The sequence below is a fragment of the Muscardinus avellanarius genome (genome assembly GCF_963383645.1).
Source record: "Muscardinus avellanarius genome assembly, chromosome: 3".
Taxonomy (NCBI): Eukaryota; Metazoa; Chordata; class Mammalia; order Rodentia; family Gliridae; genus Muscardinus; species Muscardinus avellanarius.
This window is the reverse complement of record NC_137788.1, coordinates 123,185,760-123,207,959: the sequence shown is the minus strand read 5'-3', so window position 1 is coordinate 123,207,959 and position 22,200 is coordinate 123,185,760. Positions and strand designations below refer to the sequence as shown.

Genomic DNA, 22,200 nt, shown 5'->3' with positions numbered 1-22,200 from the left:
TTTTGGACCCGTTCTCTTGGCGAGGGACGGGGAGGGCTGGTGTAGGAGCAGCAATGCAGACGACGATGGCAAACAGCTGAGCAGAACAGGGCTTCAGCTACCAAACTGCATTTTTTGAAAAAGCCCCAGTGGGCGGTGGCTCTTCTTCCTCAAGTTGAACTGAGACTTCCTAAGACTCAACCACCACTGGGCCAGGTAGAGACCTGGGGGGGCGGGGGGTGCCAGTGAGAAACTGGCGTGCTGTGTTCAGGTGGCACGGGTCACAACTCCAGACACTCCCCTCCGCACTGGGCGGCTGCGGCATCAGGAGGCGGGCTGCTTCAACAGCCCGGGTGCATCAGATCTGGCTGGCAGGGGCGCTGTCCTTGCAGAGGGTGTAGCTCAGCGGCGCCTCATAGAGGCTCCCCCCGTCGGTGCTGAGGTCGTCGTCGTCCATGTCGTCCAGCACTTTGCTGGGTAGCGTCTTCAGTCTGCGGAAACAAGAGGGGGCATGTTTCCTGGCCCTGGCCAGGGCTCCTCTCACATTTAGAGACAGAGGAAGGGTGTCAGGGTTCCTGCCTCCACCCCATCGTGTGCACAGAAGCTTGTGATCTTAACTGTGGCTCCTTCAGTACCAAGGGAAACAAACTGCCCACCGCTCAGCACCAGATGTTGAGTTGTTAGGCCGGGCCACGATCACCATGACTGGTTTCTCCTTTGGCCCAGATTTCAATATGGCCTGGCAAGGTGCTGTTACTGACCCTGTCTTCACTTCAAATTTTGATATCTTATTCATCATGGGTTATATGCAGCAATTTTTAAATATTGCGTTAAAATGTTATTTCTATTTTGACTACCGAGATTGTTCGTGCCCTCTTAAATGTCACACCCTACTGTTGACACAGATGCAAGTGAACACAGGATTCTGGAGGGGCAAGAGCCCCCGTCCACTCCCGAGAACTGCCTAGGTGACCAACAGAGTGCCAGGGCACAGCCAGACCCCAAGGAAAGCTAACTCTGTGGATGAGCACGAGGCTACACTTGTCCCCTCCCACGCCATCTTCAGGACTTCAGCAGAGGAGCTCGAAAGCCTCTCCCCAGAGTCCCGGCTTGGGATCGCCCTGTCCTCATGAGAATACAAGTCGAACCACTCCTTCAGTCAAATAAAGTCGGCCGACCCAAGAACTGCTCCTCCACGGTGGTGTGAGACAGTCTGACCTGCTCTGAGCCTAAGCCCCTTCCCTTTCAGGTGGGGACGGCCCTAAGGCAGTGCTGAGGAACTCGCTCACGGGAGGCAGAGCACGTGACGCTTCAGGCATCCTCAGATGTCAGGGGGCTGGCGGTGCGAGACCACCCTGCTAACCTCACGTCCTTCTTTATGGACTTGAGCTGCCCCTGCAGCTGCTCGTTCACGTCCATCTGCTCCTCCAGCTCCCTCTGCAGCCTCTTCCTGGAGCTTTCCAGTCTGTCGATTTCCTCCTCGGCCGCCTCCACCTGTCTCTTCATGGCTTTCAAGCGCAGGCTCAGCTGCGGGGACAGAGGCAGGTTGAGCACGTTGTAGACAAGCTCCGGCAGGAGATGCTAGGCCCGGCCACTGTCCGCCGCCCCCCCCTTCTCCAGCAGGAGATGCTAGGCCTGGCCACCGTCTCCCCTGCTCCAGCAGGAGATGCTAGGCCCGGCCACCATCCCCACTGCTCCAGCAGGAGATGCTAGGCCCGGCCACCATCCCCACTGCTCCAGCAGGAGATGCTAGGCCCGGCCACCATCCCCACTGCTCCAGCAGGAGATGCTAGGCCCGGTCACCATCCCCCCTGCTCCAGCAGGAGATGCTAGGCCCGGCCACCATCCCCCCTGCTCCAGCAGGAGATGCTAGGCCCGGCCACCATCCCCCCTGCTCCAGCAGGAGATGCTAGGCCCGGTCACCATCCCCCCTGCTCCAGCAGGAGATGCTAGGCCCGGCCACTGTCTCCCCCACCACTAGCCTCATGGAAAAGGAAGCACTTCCTTCCTGAAAACCACGTTCAGTGTTTGAAGTTTGCTGAAATCCCTCTTTAAGTAGGCTTGAAGCCTCCGCTCTTTGGTAGAATAGAGCAGCCTGGCCTCCTCCTGCCTCCTCAGCCTGCTGCAGAGGATCTCTGCTGAGAACAAAAACGCAGGCAGTCCCTCACCTGGTCCTTCTGATCAGTCAGCGACGAGTGCTCATCGTCCACCTGCATCACCAGCTCCTTGACTTTCCGCTCCAGCCTTCGGTTGCTGAGCTGGAGGCTGGCCCGGTCCCTGGAAGAGCAGGGGGTTGGGGCTGAGCATCATCTTCTCAGCCAAATAGGAGGCCCGGGTGGCAGAGGAGGGAGGCTCCGGCCAAGAGAGCTTGGTCAACTCAGGCGTAGGGCCAGAGAGACACACAGCAGGGAAGGGCTGCTCGTGTGACAGAGGAAGGAACGGGACTTTGAGAAGGGGCACAACTTGTTCAAGGCTCAAAGCCAGTGGGGGAATAAGCTGGGACTAGAGCTGCCCCCAGGTCTTCACTCCCCAGCCTAACTCGGGAAGGCAGAGTGAGAGGCTGCCAGAGTGTGGGGTCTGCTCCACCCCAGTGCCCCAAGAGTCTTGCCGAGGCACCTGTCAGTGTACCACACCCTTCCAGGAAGGTGAGGGCTAGGGGTACACACTGAGGCTGGTCAGATCCATCCTGGTCTGTCCTCAGCTGTCAATGACAACTGCAAAGAATCATGGCACTGGGGAGAGGGCGAGCACTGATCCCGCATCCCTCCCGTCTGCTGCGGGGGTCCAGGAGGGGACCTGCACCATCTCTACAGGTGGCCTTCCTTTGGATGCCCTAGCCCTCAGGGCACTCAGGCCCTGGCCTCCAGCCCTGGCTCAAGGTCGGTGGCTTAGGAGGCGGCTCATTTTATTTAGAGGTGGAGAAAAGAGCAGCAAGCATGGCGGGAAGTCCTAGTGTAGGAGCAGAGTCCTAAGATTCAGTCCAACCACACGCCATCAGACAGGCTTCCTTACTCAAGTCACGTACCATGATGGGTCTGTTTTCTCATGTAAAATGGAAGCAGTAGCGGCGAAGCTGTCCTGCCTCCCTGGGTGGGAGGGCCGGGCTCACCTCTCCTCGCTCTCCAAGCGGTCCTCCAGCTCTGCGATCCTCGCCTCCATCTGCACCACCAGCCCTTCCTTATTAGACCTGTAGGAGCCTTCCAGGTGGGTCACTCGGCTCTTCAAGTCCTTGTTCTGGAATCAGACAGGGAGATGTCAGGTGCTGGTGCACAGTCTGCAGTGTTCTCTGAGCAGAATATGGGGTAGAGCCAGGCATTGGTTGGCATTTGTACTAAGGCTGCCTGCTGCACCAGGATGCCTGGCCTCCTGCCCAGAGATGGTTGCAGAGAACACCCCTGAACTCAGGTCTTAGCAGATCAAGGATACTCTAACATATTCCCTTATGAACCTGAATGAAATCTCTGGCATGTCCAGAGGCTTCAGGACCTCAGACAGGCTTGGTTTTTTGCCCTTTTATAAATCTGTGGGAAGGGGGAGCAGGAGAAATAGGCTTTTGAAGACCAGACGTAAACAGTATGTAATAGAAGTAATGGTCGAAGCAATTTGTAGACACTCATGCATTCAACACCGATTCTTTTCCAGCCCCTTTACACCAGAATTAAGCTCTCCAGTGCTCTAGAGCAGTCACGGAACCAGGGGCAGAGCCCAGGCAGCCATCTGCCCTCACCTGTCTCTCCAGGGAAATCTTGTCGCACTCCAAGTCTTGTCTCACAGCTCTCTCCTGAAGCAGCTCGGTCCTCAACTGCTCCATCTACAAGCAAATCAAAAGCCCCAACTTAGAGTGATTGTTTCCACGTACTGAATTCCAATAACCAATTCAAGTCCTCTTTGTGAAGGAGGCTGATTTTTTTTTAATTTATTTATTTTTTCTGGTACTGGGGTGGAACCCAGGGGCTTTCTACCTCCAGGATATACTCCCAGACCTATTTTATATTTTATTTGGAAACAGAGTCTCACTGAGTTGCTGAGAGCTTCACTAAGTAGCTGAGGCTGGCTTCGAACCTGTGCGATCCTCCTTTCTCAGCCTCCCAAGCGCTGGGATTACAAGCGTGCGCCACCACGCCCGGCTTGAAGAGGCTGATTTAAAGAACACCCCATGCTGTCTGTTCTTGGGTACCAAATCTATTTCTTAAATGTTCTTGGCTTGTCAATGTTTGAAAAGAGAGTTATACAAATATTGATAATCATAATAGATAACCCTGCTGTTATAGGTGGAATTGTGCCCCTGGTCCTGTATCTTCAGCGTGATTTGTTTTTTTATTTTTTTATTTTTGGCGGGTCTGGGGATGGAACCCAGGGGCATTCAACCTCTGAGCTACACCCCCTGCCCTATTTTTTTATTCTTTATTTTGAAACCGGGTCTCACTGAGTTGCAGAGGGCATCACTAAGTAGCCGAGGCTGTCCATAAACCACGATCCTCGATCCTCCGGTCTCAGCCTCCTGAATGCTGGAATTATAAGCGTGCGCCACCACGCCCAGCTCAGTGTGATCTTAATTGAGGGCTTTTTTTTTTTTTTTTTTTTTGCAGCACTGGGGATGGAATCCAGGGGCATTCTACCTCTGAGCTACACCCCTAGCCCCCCAGCCCTATTATTTATTTATTTGTTTGTTTGTTTACTATTTATTTATTTTGATGGAACCTGGGCATTTTGCCTCCGAGGTACACCCCCAGCCCTATATATTTTGTTTGTTTGTTTCCTGCATGGTTTATCTCCTCAGTCATTGTCCATAAGACTCTGAGAAGGTGTAGGAATATGCAGGCGCAGACCCAAAGCCCAGCTTAATCTCCAATGTTGTGGAATGGGACTGTACATCACAGGACAAGGCCCTATGCTCCCCTACGCCACCAGAACAGATCCCGGACATCCAGCCCTATTTTTGATTCCTTATTTTGAAACAGGTTCTCACTGAGTTGCAAGGGCCTCACTAAGTAGCTGAAGCTGTCCGCGAACCGTGATCCTACTCTCTCAGCCTCCCAAAGGCTGGGATTACAAGCGTGCGTCACCATGCCCGGCTTTAATTGAGGGTCTTTACAGAGGCGACCAAGTTAAAAGGAGGCATTAAGGTGGGCCCTAATCCAGCATGACTTGTAAAAAGGGAAATGTTCAGGTACTAAGACAAATAGCACGGAGGGAAGCCTGCCACTAGAGGATGAAGACCCAGGAAGGATGCCCCATGAACACAAAGGATTGCGCCGATTCGCCCGCAGGCCAACAAGCACCAAAGATTGCTGGCAAAGCACCATAGGAGGCGGAGATGAAGGGCCTCCCACGGGTCTCCAGAGCTCTGCCAACACTCCGATTTCAGGTTTCTGACCTCCGGAAATGCTTCTTCGTTCTAAGCCACCTAGTTTGTGGTACTTTGCCATAGCCGCCCTAGGAAATGGATTGACCTGCTCAGATGCCATGGGCACTATCTGTAACGTCCACCAAAAATCCCTGGACAGTAGCTAATATTATCCCTGCTGAGGACACCAGCACTTGGAGAAGCCAATCACTGTGAAATTAACCATCGAGTTTTCCCAGGACTGAGGATTTCCTAGGATGTGAGACTTAGAATGCTTGGACATCTGGGGAGTCCCAGGCCAGCCAGGATAAGTAGTCACCCAGCTTGTCGAGGGCTTCAGAAGTGAGACGGGACTGAGATTTACCTGAGCTCCCACCAACTGTGACAGGTCACGCTTCAGCACGGCTTCCCACACAGTGTTTCCAGCCCCAGCTAGGTTTCTCCTTTCCCATGCCAGAAACAGAAGCCAGAAGGCCGGGCAGCTCCAGGCCTGGCCACGCGCGCGGAGAGGGCAGCCTCGCTGACCAGCATGGAGGAGAAGCCCCTGTCCTGCCTGTCAGCAGCTCTTCTTTGCACTCACAGGAGGCCTCCTGAGCATGGTGAGAATAGTCCTTGCAGAGCCCCAGAACTGTCCAGCAGAGGCAGCCTGAAGAAGCCAGGAGAACGCAGGCAAGCCAGGACAAAGAAACCACCTTCCCTTAAGGATGAGAAGTAAATTACAGGGTGCACCATAGTAGGGTATGCAGAGTTCTTGGGCCTGGACAGCCCTGAGACAGGCTCTCCTGGCCTCCAGTTTTATTTTTATTTTTTTATTTTTTTTTGGGGGGGGGATGGGGATTGAGCCCAGTGGAATTCTATCTCTGGGCTAATCTCGGTCCTTTTTTAAATTTTGAAACAGGATCCCCTGAGGCTGGCCTCAAACCTGTGATCCTCCTGTATCATCCTCCCAAGCACTGGGATTACAGGCACGTACCACCACACCTGGCTTCAAGTTGAGTTTCTGCCGCCTATAATAAGCACCCTAGTGAATGAGAAATAAGCTCACCCACTCCCCACCATTTTTCCCAGGGAGCGGAAGCTGCGGGTCCTGGGAATGACAAGAGGAGACACCGCCATATTGGGCCAGGCCCGTGTTTGGCCCCGGCTAACACTGTCCTGACCCCAGAGTGTACAGCCTGGCATGCTGGTCCAGGCAGTGACGGTACAGCAGGCTGGCAGGACAGCAAAGGCCAGACGTGGAAGCGGGGCCCCTGAGCCTGGGTGAGGTACTATCTGTGTGGCTCAACAAAAAAGCTTGCACTTTTGAATTCCTGACTGGCTGCCTCTACAGTCATGGTGGTTCAGAAACTTACAACAGGGAAACTGAGGCCGGTTATGCAAGTTACTGGAGGCAGCTGGACTAGAACCCAGGCCAACCCCATTCACGGCTCTGAACCAGTGAAAGGGATTCCCATGGACCTGGAGTTCAGGTACAGCTGTAAAAAAAAACCAAGGCGAGGGAGCCAAGATGGCCACATAGAGGCCCCCGCGCTCGACTCGGTCTCAGGAGAATCAGGAGCAAAGGGAAAACCACACTTCAAGGAGAGACAGGAGAACTCTGGAAATCAGGAAAGAAGTGGTGAGAGTCCTGAACAGCATGGAGAGTCGGGAAGGCAGCCGTGGGAAAAGAACAAAGCAATCTGCACCTGCCCCTGCCCCTGCCCCATCTGGGCGGGGACCCCAACCCTGCTGGGGAGGAGGCAGGCCAGGACACGTCAGGGAACTCCGATCTTATATGCACAAACTTAGGAGAAATCCATAGTGCTTACAAGCTTGACTCCAGTCTGGGAAGCTGGCTGGTTTAAAGTGACTCTTCTGCTCGTAAGGAAGGCTCTCATGTTGGACCGCCTCCAATCCCTGGGACTCACACTATCCCAGCAGGTATTGCTAGCATAGATATAGAGAAAAGGGGACTCTTATATATTATTGGTGGGAATGTAAAGTAGTACAGCTGTTGTGGGAAACAGCATAGAGATTTCTCAAAAATAAGCTAGGTGTGGTGGCGCACGCTTGTAACCCCAGCACTTGGGGGGCAAAGACAGGAAGATCCCAGGTTCGCGGCCAGCCTCAGCTACTTAGTGAGGCCTCTGCAACTTAGTGAGACCCTGTTTCAAAATTAAGAATAAAAAATAGGGCTGGGGGTGCACCTCGGAGGTAGAATGCTCCTGGGTTCAATTTCCAGTATCCCCCCCCACACACAAAAATATTAGAAATAAAACTACCATGTGATTCAGCCAAGCAATTCTACTTCTGGGTATACATTCAGAGAAGAGAAAATTACTGTGTCAAAAACATACTTGTATGTTTTTACACAAAAGTACATTTTTGTACATACTTACACATTTTTATTATAGCACTATTCACAATAGCTAAAATATGGAATCTGCTCAGATGTCCTCATTCATTGGTAGAAACTACTAAGTTAGTCATGTAGAAGGAAAGAATGGAATAACGGTCACTAGAGAGTGGGAAGACAGTGGAAAGGAGACAGAAAGAAGCTAAAAAATGCACAAAAATACAGAAGGAGGAATTACTTCTGGGTCTTCTTTAGCACAGTAGGGTAATTATTGGTTAAAGCAATCCATGATATATTTCAAAATGATTAGAAGAGCATAACATTCCAAACATAAAAATAATTAATGGTTGAGGAGCTAGAAATACTTAATTAGCATGATTTGATTATTATATATTGCATACATGTATTAAATGAACATAATGAACCTCATAAATATGTGCAAATATTATGTTTCAAAAACAAGAACAACCACCAAGCCGGGCGTGGTGGCGCACGCTTGTAATCCCAGCATTCGGGAGACCGAGACCAAGGATCGCGGTTCGCGGACAGCCTCAGCTACTTAGTGAGGCCCTCTGCAACTCACTGAGACCTGGTTTCAAAATAAAGAATAAGCCGGGCATGGTGGCCCACGCTTGCAATCCCAGCGCTTGGGAGGCAGAGACAGGAGGATTCCACAGGTTCAAAGCCAGCCCCAGCTACTTAGTGAGGTTCTCAGCAACTTAGTGAGACCCTGTTTCTAAATTAAAAAAAAAAAAAAATAGGGCAGGGGGTGTAGCTCGGAGATCGAATGCCCCTGGGTTCCATCCCCAGACCCCAAAAAACAAAAAACAAAAAACAAAACCCACCAAAATCCTAAGCCACAGAAGGGCAGTCCAGTTTCTTAGGGCATCCTTGTAGAGAGCAGAGAAAACCTGGCAGCCGTGTGGAGCTCAGCAGGCAGCCCGGTGCTCCCTCCCAGAGCCCTCTGGGTCACATGCCGCACAGAGGCACCACTGGCAAGTTCCCGTGACTGCTCAGGATCAGAGCCCACGGCTAACGAGTGCAGACTCACGGCTCATGCTGCAGTTCTGCGCCAGCAGTGCCCCACACAGAGGTCACACGAACAGCCAAGCCACGGGCTGTGGACATGCTTCCAGGGTGTAGCCACTGTGCTTACACCCTTGGGGTCCAAGCCAGCACTCCAGAGGACAGGACGCACCTTCCACTGTGGTGGGAAGCCATTAAACAGGCAAGTCGGGTGTGGTGGCTCAGGCTTGTAATCCCAGTTTCTGGGAGGCTGAGACAGGAGGATGTCAGGTTTGAGGCCAGCTTCAGCTACTTAGTGAAGCCCTAAGCAACTTAGTGAGACCCTGTTTCAAAATAACGAATAAAATAGGGCTGGGGGTGTAGCTCAGAGGCAGAATGTCCCCGGGTTCCATCCCCAGTACTGCTGAAATAAACAAACAAGAGACAGGTGGCAGCAGCGCCCCCTTCTCTCCCTGGCTCTGCCATCACTGCTGTGTGACCTCGTCCATCTCAGCCCAGGAGTGTGGGCTCTGCGCCTCTAAACAAGGCTCAAACAAGGCTGCCACGAGGACCCTCTGTGTGGCGGGAGGACCTCGCCTCCGTCCTTAGGCAGGATGCTGTCAAAGTGAGAGCAAGTGTGTGTGATGCACACACACTGCAGAGGGCTTGTCTTGGACGGAAGAGGCGGGTTCCTTGCTGTTCGTATCGTTAGCTGGGCACGGTGGCACATGCCTGTAATCCCCGCACCCGAGGCTGAGCCTGGAGGACCGCGGCTTCCAAGCCAGTGCCTGCCAACTAGAGAGGCACTGCTTCAAAATAAAAATTAAAAATATGAGCCAGGCGTGGTGGCACACGCTTGTAATCCCAGCATTCGGGAGGCTGAGACAGGAGGATCACAGTTCGAGGACAGCCTCAGCTACTTAGTGAGGCCCTCTGCAACTCAGTGAGACCCTGTTTCAAAATAAAGAATAAAAAATAGAGCAGGGGGTGTGGCTCAGAGGTCAAATGCCCCTGGGTTCCATCCCCAGACCCCCTCCCAACACACACACACACAAAAAGTTGTGGAGGGCAGCTCCAAAGTAGAAAGCCCCTGGGTTCAATCCCCAGCACTACAAAAAATAAAAATAAAATAAAAAATAAAAAGCTATCTTATTGGTCCTGTGCTGGACACTGACAAAAGACCTCCATAGGCGGGCGTGGTGGCACAGCTTGCAATCCCAGCATTCGGGAGGCTGAGACCAAGGATTGTGGTTCGCGGACAGCCTCAGCTACTTAGTGAGGCCCTGTTTCAAAAAAATAAAAAATAAAAATAGGGCTGGAGGTGTAGCTTGGAGACAGAATGTCCCTGGGTTCCATCTCTGGTACTGCGGGGGGAAAAAAGAAAACAGCCAGGCATTGAGCAACTGAGGGTCTACATCTGAGCCTTTTAATCCTCCTGGGAACTCTCTGAGGTTGGTGTTAGCAACCTGCTTTTCCAAGAGAAAGGTTCAGAAACATGCCCGAGTGCGTTACTTGGAAGCAGCTTTGGGAGTCTCACCTAGGTTTCCTGACTAAAACTCATATATTCCTAAAATTCACGTGCACGTCTTCCCACAACCTCTCAGCAAACCTGTGTGATCCAGGTCTGTCAATGAAGGGAAAATCCTAGAGGAGGGAGGGTTGGTTCTGGCAAGGAGGTATGTAGAGCGCAGCGGGGCAGTGTGCCCTGGGCACTGGAGACGGCCAAGGTCATGCAGCCCCAGCTGGGGCCTCGAGAACAGACTGCAGTTTAAAGCAGCAGCCGCGGGCCCCAGACCTCCTGTACAGGCCCCGTTAGCAGGATAGCATCCCAGGGGCCTCAAGATCAATCCCTCCCTGGAGAACCCCAGTCAAATGGTGACTCTTCAAAGGAAAACAAAACACCAAACAGCAATTATTCATGCGCCAAAAGACGGCTATTAACATAGAAGCATAAGTCAGAGAAGAATAGGAAGGAGTAAAAATACAGCCATCAAGCTTAACAGTTACTGAGACCAAGCAGTTGGCTGTTTTAGAATCTTTTTGCAAACACAAAAGCCTTCCTTTGCTTCTTCAACAGGGGCAGTCTAACACTAAATTCTAAAATCAAGCCACAGTGAGGAGCCTCATACAAGGAGTTCTACATGGTGACCTGGCACCTGTCCCAAGAAGGGTGGTGGCCCCAGAAGCCCGGGAGTGCCCCGCGGAGCGGCCCGAGCCCGGGGCTACAGCAGCGGGTCAGCCTGCTCGCACCGAGTCCACACGGAGACAAGCGCCTGGCTGGGCCAGTCTCCTGAACCAGGGAAGTCAACGGAGCCTGGGAAACACTTCCTATCCGCTTCGTGCTTTGCATGCTATTTACGACTATATTATATAGACCAAATAAAAGCTTTCCCGTCAAATTGAAAATAGACCAGGAACAGAAGCAACAGTTTGTTGTAACTGGATTGAAAGAATGCTACTGTCTGAACGTTTTAGTCATCAACAACAGTACTGGATTCCAGTGGGTTTTGCAACAGAAATGTCTGTGACCTGAGTGGGCTCTTGGAATTAGAAGCAGGTGATTAATGCTAAGCCAGAGATATTTATGATGGCTAATAACGATATTTAACCATGTCTCCTGTGTTTATCACTGGTGTGAAGCCTAGGCTTCTGGGCCTGGTATTAAAATTATTCTAAGTCACCTGTACACACTGGGGCTGGAGCAGCAGGTGCGATCAAAGGCAGTTCTAAGCCTGGGTCATCTTAATTAAAAGAAGCAGCAGCTCTACTTAGATCCTTCACTCACCCCCTGCAAGGGAGAGCCCTCTGCACCTCACCCACGGGCAGAGGCGCTGACTCTGACAGGTGTGAGCCTGAGCAGCAGCTCCCCAAGCAGCTGCAGTCCCTGCTGCTTTACCCCGGGCTAGTCCTGCTGTTGCCAAGGCAACACGGCAGCCCCACTCAGCCCTGGAAGGCCACCGAAGCTGCCAGACCCTGACAGGATCCTTGCCTGTCAAGCTGCCTGGGATGAGCGAGTCCTTCCACAGGGCCAGGTCAGCCTGGCTTCTGTGGCCAAGAGAAGCTTCCTGTCTAGGCCCAGCCCTGCTGCCCTGCTGCCCTCAGCTACCCTGGCACAGCACTGCCCACTGAGCCAGAATGCCAGTAAACCCAGCGCATTGGAAACCCACCACACTGGACATCTCTCTGGTGATGTGAATCCTGTATTATGGAGAGTCAGAAGAGGGTCAGGTGAACTCAAATGATCTCTATCACTAACCTGGGAACAGAGACCCAAATGCACGGATGGGGTGTCCTTTAAAACTTTTACGTTACGGTTTAAAAATAACATGTCCCTGAGAGCTCGTGCTCTCTTGCCCCTCCGCCTCCTGTCTGCGCTCCCTGCCAAGATGCTCTGAGGAAGTGGGGCTGTAGGCGGCTGAGGCCCTGCACCTCTCCAGGTCTGTAAGCAAATAAACTCCTCTTCCTCTACTGTGCGTGCAGGAGTCTAGATTCCAGAGGAGAGGATGCTGGCTCACTGAAACACAGTCTTATGCAGCCGTGGAGTCAAACGGGGGCCCGGCCTCTTACACCCACGAGGCCACAGGCAACCACTGCAGTCTGCAGGCCGTGAGAACTGCAAGAGCGCCTACAGGGTCTGCACGGTGCCTGGCTAAGCCTCACAGAACCCTTGGCAGGGACAGCAGCCAAGAGGTTCTTGGAGGAAGGGGAGGAGAAGGGATTCCTCAAGATTTAAACAGCCCCCAAACCTGTAAAATACCCCACTCTTTTTTTTTTTTTGGTGGTATTGGGGTTCCTGGAAGCCCTTCTACCTCCGGGCTACACTCCCAGACCTATTTTATATTTTTTTATTTGGAAACAGGGTCTCTTAAGCCAGCGCGGCTGGCTTCGAACCTGTGCGATCCTCCTGTCTCTGCCTCCTAAGTGCGGGGATTACAAGCCTGCGCCACCACGCCCGGCACCCCACTCTTTAAATGCATTTTATTTCAATTTGTAAGTCAATCAGAAACCTTTCTATGGTAAAACTGTATCTGGATGACAAAACAGGGCATTCCTCAGTTTTGTAGTATGAAAGATAATTGTTTTATCAAATCCAACCCATTCCTTCTCTTTCACCTCTGCCATATACAAACACAAGTCCAAACCTCCAGAAGGTTTCAGTAACTTTCCTCCCAACCAGGATTCCCTGAACCATCCGTCTCATTATGGTACCCTGAGCATGCACGGAAAAGAAAGGCCTTGGAAAGGCGGCACGTAAGCGATGTGGCCAGCATGTGTAAGTGTTGAACTTCGACACAAGAAATAAAAACCAGATACGCAGGAAGGAGGGAAGCTTCCTCTCAGTGCCGTTCTTCCCTGGCCACAGCCCAGCCGGGGCCTCCTCCCCATCTCCTGTCCTTACTCCAACTACTGCGCTTATCTTCTATAGAAGACTGTGCGCTTTACTGTTCTACTCAGCGCTTTACTGTTCTACTCAGCACCTCGCTCCCTGGCATGTGTGCCTAGTCATCTGCTCCCCCAGGGCAGCTGGACTCACGTGTGCACTGTCATCTGCTCCCCCAGGGCAGCCAGACACACGTGTGCACTGTCATCTGCTCCCCCAGGGCAGCCGGACACACGTGTGCACTGTCATCTGCTCCCCCAGGGCAGCCGGACACGCGTGTGCACTGTCATCTGCTCCCCCAGGGCAGCCGGACACGCGTGTGCACTGTCATCTGCTCCCCCAGGGCAGCTGGACACGCGTGTGCACTGTCATCTGCTCCCCCAGGGCAGCCGGACACGCGTGTGCACTGTCATCTGCTCCCCCAGGGCAGCCGGACACGCGTGTGCACTGTCATCTGCTCCCCCAGGGCAGCCGGACACATGTGTGCACTGTCATCTGCTCCCCCAGGGAAAATTAAAGGACGAATCAGAGACGGAGGGTTTTATATATGCATATGAATTTCAATGTTAAAACTGAGAAAAGTCTTCAGAATCTTGTGGATCGACAGCCTCGTTTTTGTAGATTTGAGAGACTGGGCTCAGAAAGGCTGGGCTTTTCCAGAGTTCCATGAACTAACAAAGCACCCGAGCTGAGACTCTCAGCCCAGTGCTCATCCCAGCAGCCCAAGCTAATTCCCGTCCTCCAAGGACGTGCTTCAACTTTTTGGCTCGGTGGAAAGACTGTCGGCCTTGACCATCTCTCAGAGAGCAGCCCCGTTTCCCCACAATCTAAGTGCTTAGCTCAGTGGAAACCAAAGAGGCCACAGCTCTAGAACCAGACATCTCTCAGTCCTGGGCCACGGGCGGCCAAGGCAGCCAAGCACGTTCTGGTTCAGTGCAGCTGGGCTTTGTTTTTGGTGGGATACGGGGAAGTCTGTTTCAGCAAAACAAATTCACAGTCACTCTTCTGCCATTAAGAACGCTTAGCAGATCCTGATTGCCCTGTGGTAATGTGGCTGCTTAGCCAAGCTGTCAGGAACTCACAACAAAACAGCTATTATTCCTCCTGGTGAGAGAACCTAGAAAATGCAGGCTTCAGTGAGAGCGTTGGGAGCCAACCATCAAGGTCTCGCTCCGGGGCTTTGGATTTCAGGAAAGTCCCTCTCTGAGGCTCTCCAGCTCAAGCCGGACGCTACAGGGCCACGCGCACAGCCCCGGAACCTGCAGGCAGAACCCCAAGACATGAAGTCTGGACATGGGGTTGCCTTCATTGTCAGGAGCACAGTAGCATGGGTGTCACACTTGTTTGCAAAGAAACCTGTCAACAGGGAACAAGGGCAGATGGAAAGCAAGCCAGTGGTCACTGTGAGCTCTGAGCAGGGCTGCCAGCCACGGGGTGCGACGGCTCCAGTCCTTGCCACAATGAGTTGAAGGAAAGGGCGCACACGTGAATGAGTGGAAGGGAGAGCAGGGAGCTCTATATCCAGCATCACTGCAAGGATCTTAAGTTTTGTTTACTTCTTTTTAAAATCAAAAAAGAGCCAATTCACTGGGCATGGTGGCGCACGCTTGCAATCCCTGCGCTTGCGAGGCTGAGACAGGAGGATCGCACAGGTTCAAAGCCAGCCTCAGCTACTTAGTGAGGCTCTCAGCAACTTAGTGAGACCCTGGGGGTAGAAAGTCCCTGGGTTCCACCCCCCAACCCCCCCACCCCACCCTGTACCACCAAAAAAAAAAAAAGAGCAATTCTAGTTTAAAAAAAAAAAAGTGAAGGGCTTTCTTTCTTTTTCTTTTTATGCTGGGAGTTAAACCCAGGGACATTCAACTTCTAAGATACACCCCCAGCAAATGCTCCCCTCCATTTTATTTTTTCTCTTTCAGTACTGAGGATTGAATCCAGGGGCATTCTACCTTTGTGTTACACCCTCAGCCCTTTTTGTTTTTATTTGTTACGTTGAAATGGTATCTCATTAAGTTGCCGAGCTCAATCTTGGAATCCTCTGGCCTCAGCCTCTCAAGTACTGGAATCACAGGCGTGCAACACCACACCCAACCCACTTGACACTTTTTTAAAAAAACTGTCAAAGTTCTTTAAAAGACTGAGAGTCTCAATTCCCTCCCAAGTCCTGGGATTAGAGGTGTGCACCACCGTGCCCCGTGGGTGAAGGGCTTTCTAAACGTCTGCACAGTTTCTCTGGTGGCAATTTCAGACAGGCATTAAACTAAGCTGTCCACGAAAACTCGTGCTGTGAGACACTTCTACCTGTAGCCACAGGCACCATGGAAGTGAAGGGCTGAAAGCGAAGGACGGATCTCCATTGCCACTGAGTGAGCCGAATCCTTGTTCCAAAATGTTTCCCATTTTATCTGCCACGTGGTTTGGGCATAGAAACCAGCAAGGAGTGTTACTACTTTCCGGTGATACACCACTGTCCCGCAGCTCCGCTGGTCCCCGGGCACCACGCGGTCACTGAGCCTTCACTAATCAAGAAGAGGAAACCCAAAGCCCTGGGATGGCGTGAGGACAGCTTGGGAAAGTCGCTGTCATCGACAGTGGGAGCATGAGAGCTTGCCCAAGGATCAAAAGAAGCGCAACTCCTTCCGGAACTGCAGAAAACACTGGCACTGTTCAGATGCTCCACAGATGTATTGCTGATACGCCTGAGAGTTCTTAACGGAAAGGCTGCCTGGTGGGGCTTACTCCTGCTCCCAGCCCGGTGTCTGCGGTGAGACACACTGCCGTTTGGGACAGACCCCTAGTGCCCCAGTGCTCGGTACCTTGCCCACTACGGTTTATAGGCTTACCCTGCGGCAGTTCTGGAGACTTCTGCTGTATGTTACTGATCCCTCACTCCTGGGGCTCAGTGTGGTCCTCCGGCCGTTCTCCCCATGACACAGACTTCATCTTGCTCTATGGAGCCCTGGGTACTAACCCTCACATGCCCTTTGTCACCAGGGACGCACAGTACCTGCTCCCTGCTTCGACTGATCCTGTCAGACAGCAGATCGGAGTTGTTTCTCTCCTCGTCCAGTTCCATCTCCAGCTGAGACACCTTGTCCTGAGGAGGAGATCACACACACGAGTGACTTGGCGTGCACTGGCGCAGGCCGGGCAGGGGCTGCCCTGTGGGGGAATGGCACTGAGCATCATCGGGGTCTAGGAGGAGGAGACGCCTATTGCGCATACTGCCCAAAGCAGATATTTAAAAAAAAAAAAAAAAAAAAAAAACATGTGTTTTGCCGGGCGTGGTGTCGCACGCTTGTAATCCCCGCGCTTGGGAGGCTGAGACAGGAGGATCGCACAGGTTAAAGGTCAGCCTCAGCTACTTAGTGAGACCCTATTCCCAAATAAAGTATAAAATAGGTCTGGGAGTATAGCCCGGAGGTAGAAACGCCCCTGGGTTCCACCCCCAGTACCACAAAAAAAAAAAAACCCACCCCAAAAAACATGTGTTTTAGTGCTTTTGTAATGTAAAATGTAATCATGTATGTAGAAAATACATAAAAGAAGAAAAAATATTACTCCAACCTTAACACAAAAACTAGGGCATGTTTCCTTTAAGTCTCTCTCTCCCTGTGAATCAATAGATTTTAACCAATCTACCTAGTCAGCTGCCTGTTAAAAAGTAACTTAGAGACTGACAAACCATCCCAGGCACAGTTCTCTACCTGGCTCCTGCGCAGGACGATGTTTCGCCTTCTTCCTGCTCAGAGTTCCCAAGAGCCCTACTCCTGCGGGCCAGCAGCAGCCTCTACACCTGCTCTTTCTGAGGACCCTGTGCACTGGCCCTGTGAGTCCCAACCTGCCTTGGATCACAGATAGTGGTGGCTGTGTAATCCAGGTTTGGATAAAAATGTAATATTACTGAGTGATATTAAGAGAAAAAAGCATTTCAGAGGAGCTTTGTATAGGAAAAAGGCTTCCAACGTGAACCACTCCACCCAGCCCTGCAGGGCTGGGGTGGGGTATGCCTGTGTGTCTCCTGACACTGACAGATGTGCTCTAGGTTTGGGTGAACTCAGCCATACAAGCTAGAAAGCAATTAGCATTCTGAGTTATGAACCGTGAGCCTGTTGCATCTGTATATAAATATTCACAATGGCCAGAAAGACGAGCAATGGATGTCTCTTTCCCTACCAAAATTAAACTGGCAGAACTCAGGCAGATGCTGGGCTGTGTGTGAATGGCTTTCCCTAGTGATGGCTGAAACCTCTAAGGGAACTAGAAAGCTATCTCCCAGGAAGCCAACTCGGGCAGAGCCGGGTCCTGGCCGAAGCTGCCTATTTCTTCTGTAGTTCCTGACTCCTCCTAGGTCTGTTTCTTAGAAATCACTCAGCTCCATTCTAAAGAACAGCATTCACATCCCACAGACACCTGAGTTTCTGAGATTACAGAAAATGCCCATCCCTGAAAGAACTCTTGAGTGCTATGTATTAATTTGCTAAGTGGTAGTGAAGGGACAGGCAAGACATGAGTCACAGCAAGACAGTCCTGCCAGTGCCTCTTGGGAGAAAACCCGCCTCAAGCGCCTCCACGATAGCGGCATCCCAGCCAACCCTTCACCACACTGGAGGAGCAGCCAGACGAGCGCACAGGGCAAATGGAGCTTAGCCATGGCATCGCTGTGGACTTTGTCAGCCAGAAGAAATATCTTTTCAGTCAGCATATTCAAGAGGCAGATGACCCGACAATTCAATCTTCACTTAAAATTGCTTTCTAATGAAGCGCTCTCCTGCCCTGAGTCTACACTGTAGAGCCCAGCAGCCGCCGAGGCCCAGCTCCTCACAGCAAAGCTCTGTCCCCTGTCTGGGGCCTCTGTCTGCTTTGGGCTGGCTGGCTGGGTCCTTGAAATCAGTTTTTAGTTCACTGGGCTGATCTTCGCTGGTCTTAAAATGACCTCCCCTACGGAGATCAGAACTAAGATGTTAGCAAAATAGGGCAGTCCTAGGAAAAAGTAATAAAACTCGGATCGGGTTACTCTGGTCTCTAAAATAAGTCTCATAAAAATCTCATAAAATCTTCAAAGGTTGAAACATCGCTCCTTAGATATAAACTGCTGAGTCACCTGGAGGTTTTGAAAAGTTCTTTCTGTTTGTTTTCAAAGCTGATTCAAGAATTCTACTGATTTTGAATTTAAGTCTTCTCTCCTTGGCCTTGAACACTGCCTGTCTTTTATTAAAACCTCAACAACATTACCAAGTCTGGGCCTATGGTTTAGTCTCTGACTCTCTCCTAAATTTCACTGGGAGGGGGGATGTTTTTCTGATTTGGACTTGGTTTTATCTTTGAATATTGTTGTTGCCTTTTAAGTTTGGGTACAATGATTTTAAGATTACTCTCATTCTCAATGAACTGTCCACACTGATGGACTGTCCACACTGAGGTTCTGTGGCCTCACCTTTTACTCCTCCCTTCGTCCCTTTCCTTATCTTCCCTTCCCTCCCTTCCCATGAACTGAACCCAGGTGCACTCAACCCCCAAAGCTTGTCACCTAAAGGACATGCCACACCCGTCCCCAGCTACCTGCCTCTCAGTACTTTTCTAACATTTTTTCCATTTTGAATCAGGGTCCAAGTTGCTGAGTCTGGCCTTGAACCTGTGATCCTCTTGTCCCAGCCTCCAAAGTACTGGGATTACAGGCTTACACCACCATGCCTGGCTCATTTACTGTGTTTTTAGATTGTCAACTTCACCCCAACTGGCAACCACATTGAGTCATTCCGATACCCTGTTTTGGACCATGTAAATAACAATGTATTGAGCCACCTTTTGCAGAAACTTACGAAGACCCCATTTCAAAATTAAAAAAAAAAAAAACAGACCTGGGGGCGCAGCTCAGAGGTAGAACACCCCTGGGTACCACACACACACAAGGACAGAGGACCTGGTATGATCAGTGGGCCCCGATGGTGCCTCGAGGACAGGTGTTTGGGTCCTAGACGCAGCGGGCCCTCTCTGGCTGCAGAAGGCTTGCAGACTTTGTCCCCTTGGGTGGTGCTTCCAATATCTGTGCCCTCAGGCACCCGCCCTCTCGAGGAATCTGTCCTGTTTCCTCTTCAAGACAGAGGGGGCTGAGACTAAATGAGACTCATCATTCCTTCTGGCTATAAGCTAGCCTCCCCCTCAGATCCAGAAACGACCTAAGAGGCTCGGGCTGATGAAGAGATTACAAACGCTAGACTTCCCCAGGCTGAGGGGAGCACAGGCCTCATCCTGTGGCCCAGGCCGGCTCCCCACCGCCCTGCGCCCGCCCGGTGGTCAGCCGACCTCCATCTGCTTGAGCAGCCGGCCGCGGTCCTCCTTGAGGTGGCTCCTGGCCTCCAGCTCGTACTCCAGGTCCTTCAGTGTCCGCTCCAGAAGCTGTCTTTTCGTGAGAGCTTCGTCCTGGGCGCGCTGGTAGTCGCGTAGCTCTTCCTCCATCAGGCGCATCTGGGATGAGAGGGAGGTGTGGGTGTTCATGGGCACAGGAGGAGCCCATGAACAGAGACCCCAACAGACGCGGCTCACCCCAAAGCAAGAGGACCCGTGGACTCCCACTCTGCTGGAGACAAAAGGCCTTGAGCAAGTCCCACCTCCCTCTGGGCCTCAGTTACCCTTCTCTAAAAGAAAGGGATTTCTAGGTATACAGTGGTGCACACCTGTAATCCTAGTACTTGGGAGACTAAAATAGGAGGATCACAGGTTCAAGGCCAGCCTCAGCAACCTAGCAAGACCCTGTTTCAAAATAAAAAAAATAAAATAAGGCTGGAGGGTATAGCTCAGAGGTAGAATGCCCCTGGGTTCAATCCCTAGTACTTCAAAAATACATACATACATACATACATACGTACATACGTACATTCAATCCAAGAGATATTAACCAGTATTTTTTTAAAAAAGAAAAAATAGAATACAAGCAAATACTGTTTTACAATTATTTTGTACTGGATAATAATGTTTATATGGGTGTAACTATGTTACAACACAAGATATACTTCTTACCATTGGCCATGCTTAAAAACATTGGAAAGTCACTGAACCAGATACACACAGATAAGTTATTTTAACTTAGCAGCTGTCACATTTTACAATGAGTTTTTTTCATCCACAAGATGGCACTAAACTAATAGTTTTGAAGAAAATGCACCAGACAAACTAGCTTGATCCTTAGGGGCCGTCTCCAACTTCTCTGGAATCTCCCAGCCTTCTCACGTGCAGTGAGTACTCCTTCCACATCTGGATGGGCTGCTTCACTGAAGCCTGAGGCTGGCCCTTTTGTTCCCAGTGTCCTATCCGTCCCTGGGTGCCGGGGCTGGGGGAAGGCACAGCCTCAGGAACGGAATGCGCCAGGGGTTTGTTTCCTTCAGGGAGTGTGTGGAAGTGGCAAACGCCATTTCAGGAGCCGACCCTCTTGGGGTATATGTTACAGAATAGCTGGAGACGCCCAACCAGGTTAGGCCTGTTGGGAAGGCCAGTGGGAAGCTTTAGGAAACAGGTTCTTGGCTTGGAGGCTGACAGCGCCCTGACGCCTCTAGGAGCAGCCCAGCCTGGAAGACGACACCTCCAGCCAGCCCTGGTCTGGTTTGGGGGCAGTGGCAAGCGAGGCAGAGGGAAGGCCAGCCATGGAAAGAGGAGACGGGGCATTTGCAGGCTCTAGGGGGGCTCATCACGCCCATAGCAGCCCCTCTCTCCAGGACTCGACTTCCTCATGTGCAACATCGGGCTAATTCTAAAGCGTACCTCAAGAACTGTGAGGATAATCAAATTAAATGATTCCCAAAAAGAACATGGGCTTGAAATAAAGACTGAAAGAAAGACAGACATGCAGCCCCCGTTTCCTTCTTGGCAGCGCCCCAATGCCTCATAAGTCTCTCCTGAAACCCGAGTGCCTCTCTGCCCCACCCAGCATGGCTCTATGCCCCATGCCCAGCAGTTCCCAACTAAAACCTAGCAAGGCGTAGAGTAAGGACAGGCAGGAGAGGGAAAATTCAGGCTGAGCAACCCTAATCCCAAATGCTCCAAAGCCCAAAAGGAAAAAGAGCATTTCAGAGTCTAGATTTCCAAGATGACACAACTGATAAAGTCTACATGCGATCTCTAAAGGGACACCGGGACCGCACACATTTCACACAACAGACACTTGTCCTATTTTGTGTTCGAGAACAAGTTATCTTGAATCTAAAGTAAGCAGGCAGCTTTTGAACCCACCAGCACTACTTTAAAGTAGTTAAAAACACCCTTTGCAGGTGGGGTATGGTGGTGCATGCTCTAATACCAGTGCTTGGGAGGCTGGGACAGGAGATTCACTGGCTCAAGTACAGCCTCAGCAACATAACAAGACTCTCAGCAGCCCAGTGAGACCCCATTTCTAAAATAAAAATAAAAAGGGCTGGAGATGTAGCTCAGAGGTAGAATGGCCCTGGGTTCGAACCTCAGTTACCCCCAACACACCCAGATACAACACCCTTTTCAAAATACGATTTAGAAAATAAACTGAAAGGTGGTGAGTGCTAACTCCTAATTCTAGCGTTACCTTCTAGAACTATAGCACTCTGTGACTCCTGAAGCTTTTTTCACCTAAGAGCTTTAACTCAGGGTAAGGGACAGTAGCCAGGGTGGAGACTGAGTTCCTCAAGGATCCAGAGTGACTTTGTCTTGTTAATTATAGTCCATGACTTCAACATCTTAAGGGTAGGTAGTACCTGACTATACTGTCCCTTCAGAGTGATGACTTGTGCTTATCGGATGTCCAGATAGAAATCGCACCTCACAGGGCTGCCCCAGCGAGAAAATGCTGAAAGGGCCTCTTTGTTCCCATTAGAGGGCACCCTTTTAAAAAACGAACGACTGGTCTCCCTCTGGCCTTAAGGAATCTCTCTGAATCTCTGTTTCCTTATCTAACTAGAGGATCTCTGAGTTTCTTTTTAACCCAAAGGTTCTAAAATAAAAACCTTTCCATGAAAGCAACAGGGAGGATTTGCAGGGGTCACTGGGACACTGGGATCTTTTAAAATCAAAACATAAGAGATGTTTGTTGGTGTCCTAGCAAACATCTGAACCCCTCTGCCCCTATGCTGGAGAAATGAAAACAACGTTCTTTGATGCCAAAGAGGACTTCAGTGTCTGTGCACTGAC

The 22,200-nt window shown here is 51.2% G+C and overlaps 1 protein-coding gene across 1 annotated transcript in view; it reads right to left on the bottom strand.

Moving 5' to 3' along the window:
- Positions 1 to 337: 337 nt before the first annotated feature.
- The window catches only part of CGNL1 (cingulin like 1), a gene marked incomplete at both ends in the record, with an annotated part of 108,217 nt that continues 86,354 nt past the window's right edge, over positions 338 to 22,200 (bottom strand). Inside the window, 7 exons of the mRNA XM_080691627.1 lie at positions 338 to 470; positions 1,343 to 1,506; positions 2,148 to 2,256; positions 3,089 to 3,213; positions 3,707 to 3,790; positions 16,055 to 16,144; positions 19,354 to 19,515. Of these exons, the coding sequence (XP_080547753.1) occupies positions 338 to 470; positions 1,343 to 1,506; positions 2,148 to 2,256; positions 3,089 to 3,213; positions 3,707 to 3,790; positions 16,055 to 16,144; positions 19,354 to 19,515 (867 nt within the window). The remainder of the gene's footprint in view (positions 471 to 1,342; positions 1,507 to 2,147; positions 2,257 to 3,088; positions 3,214 to 3,706; positions 3,791 to 16,054; positions 16,145 to 19,353; positions 19,516 to 22,200) is intronic.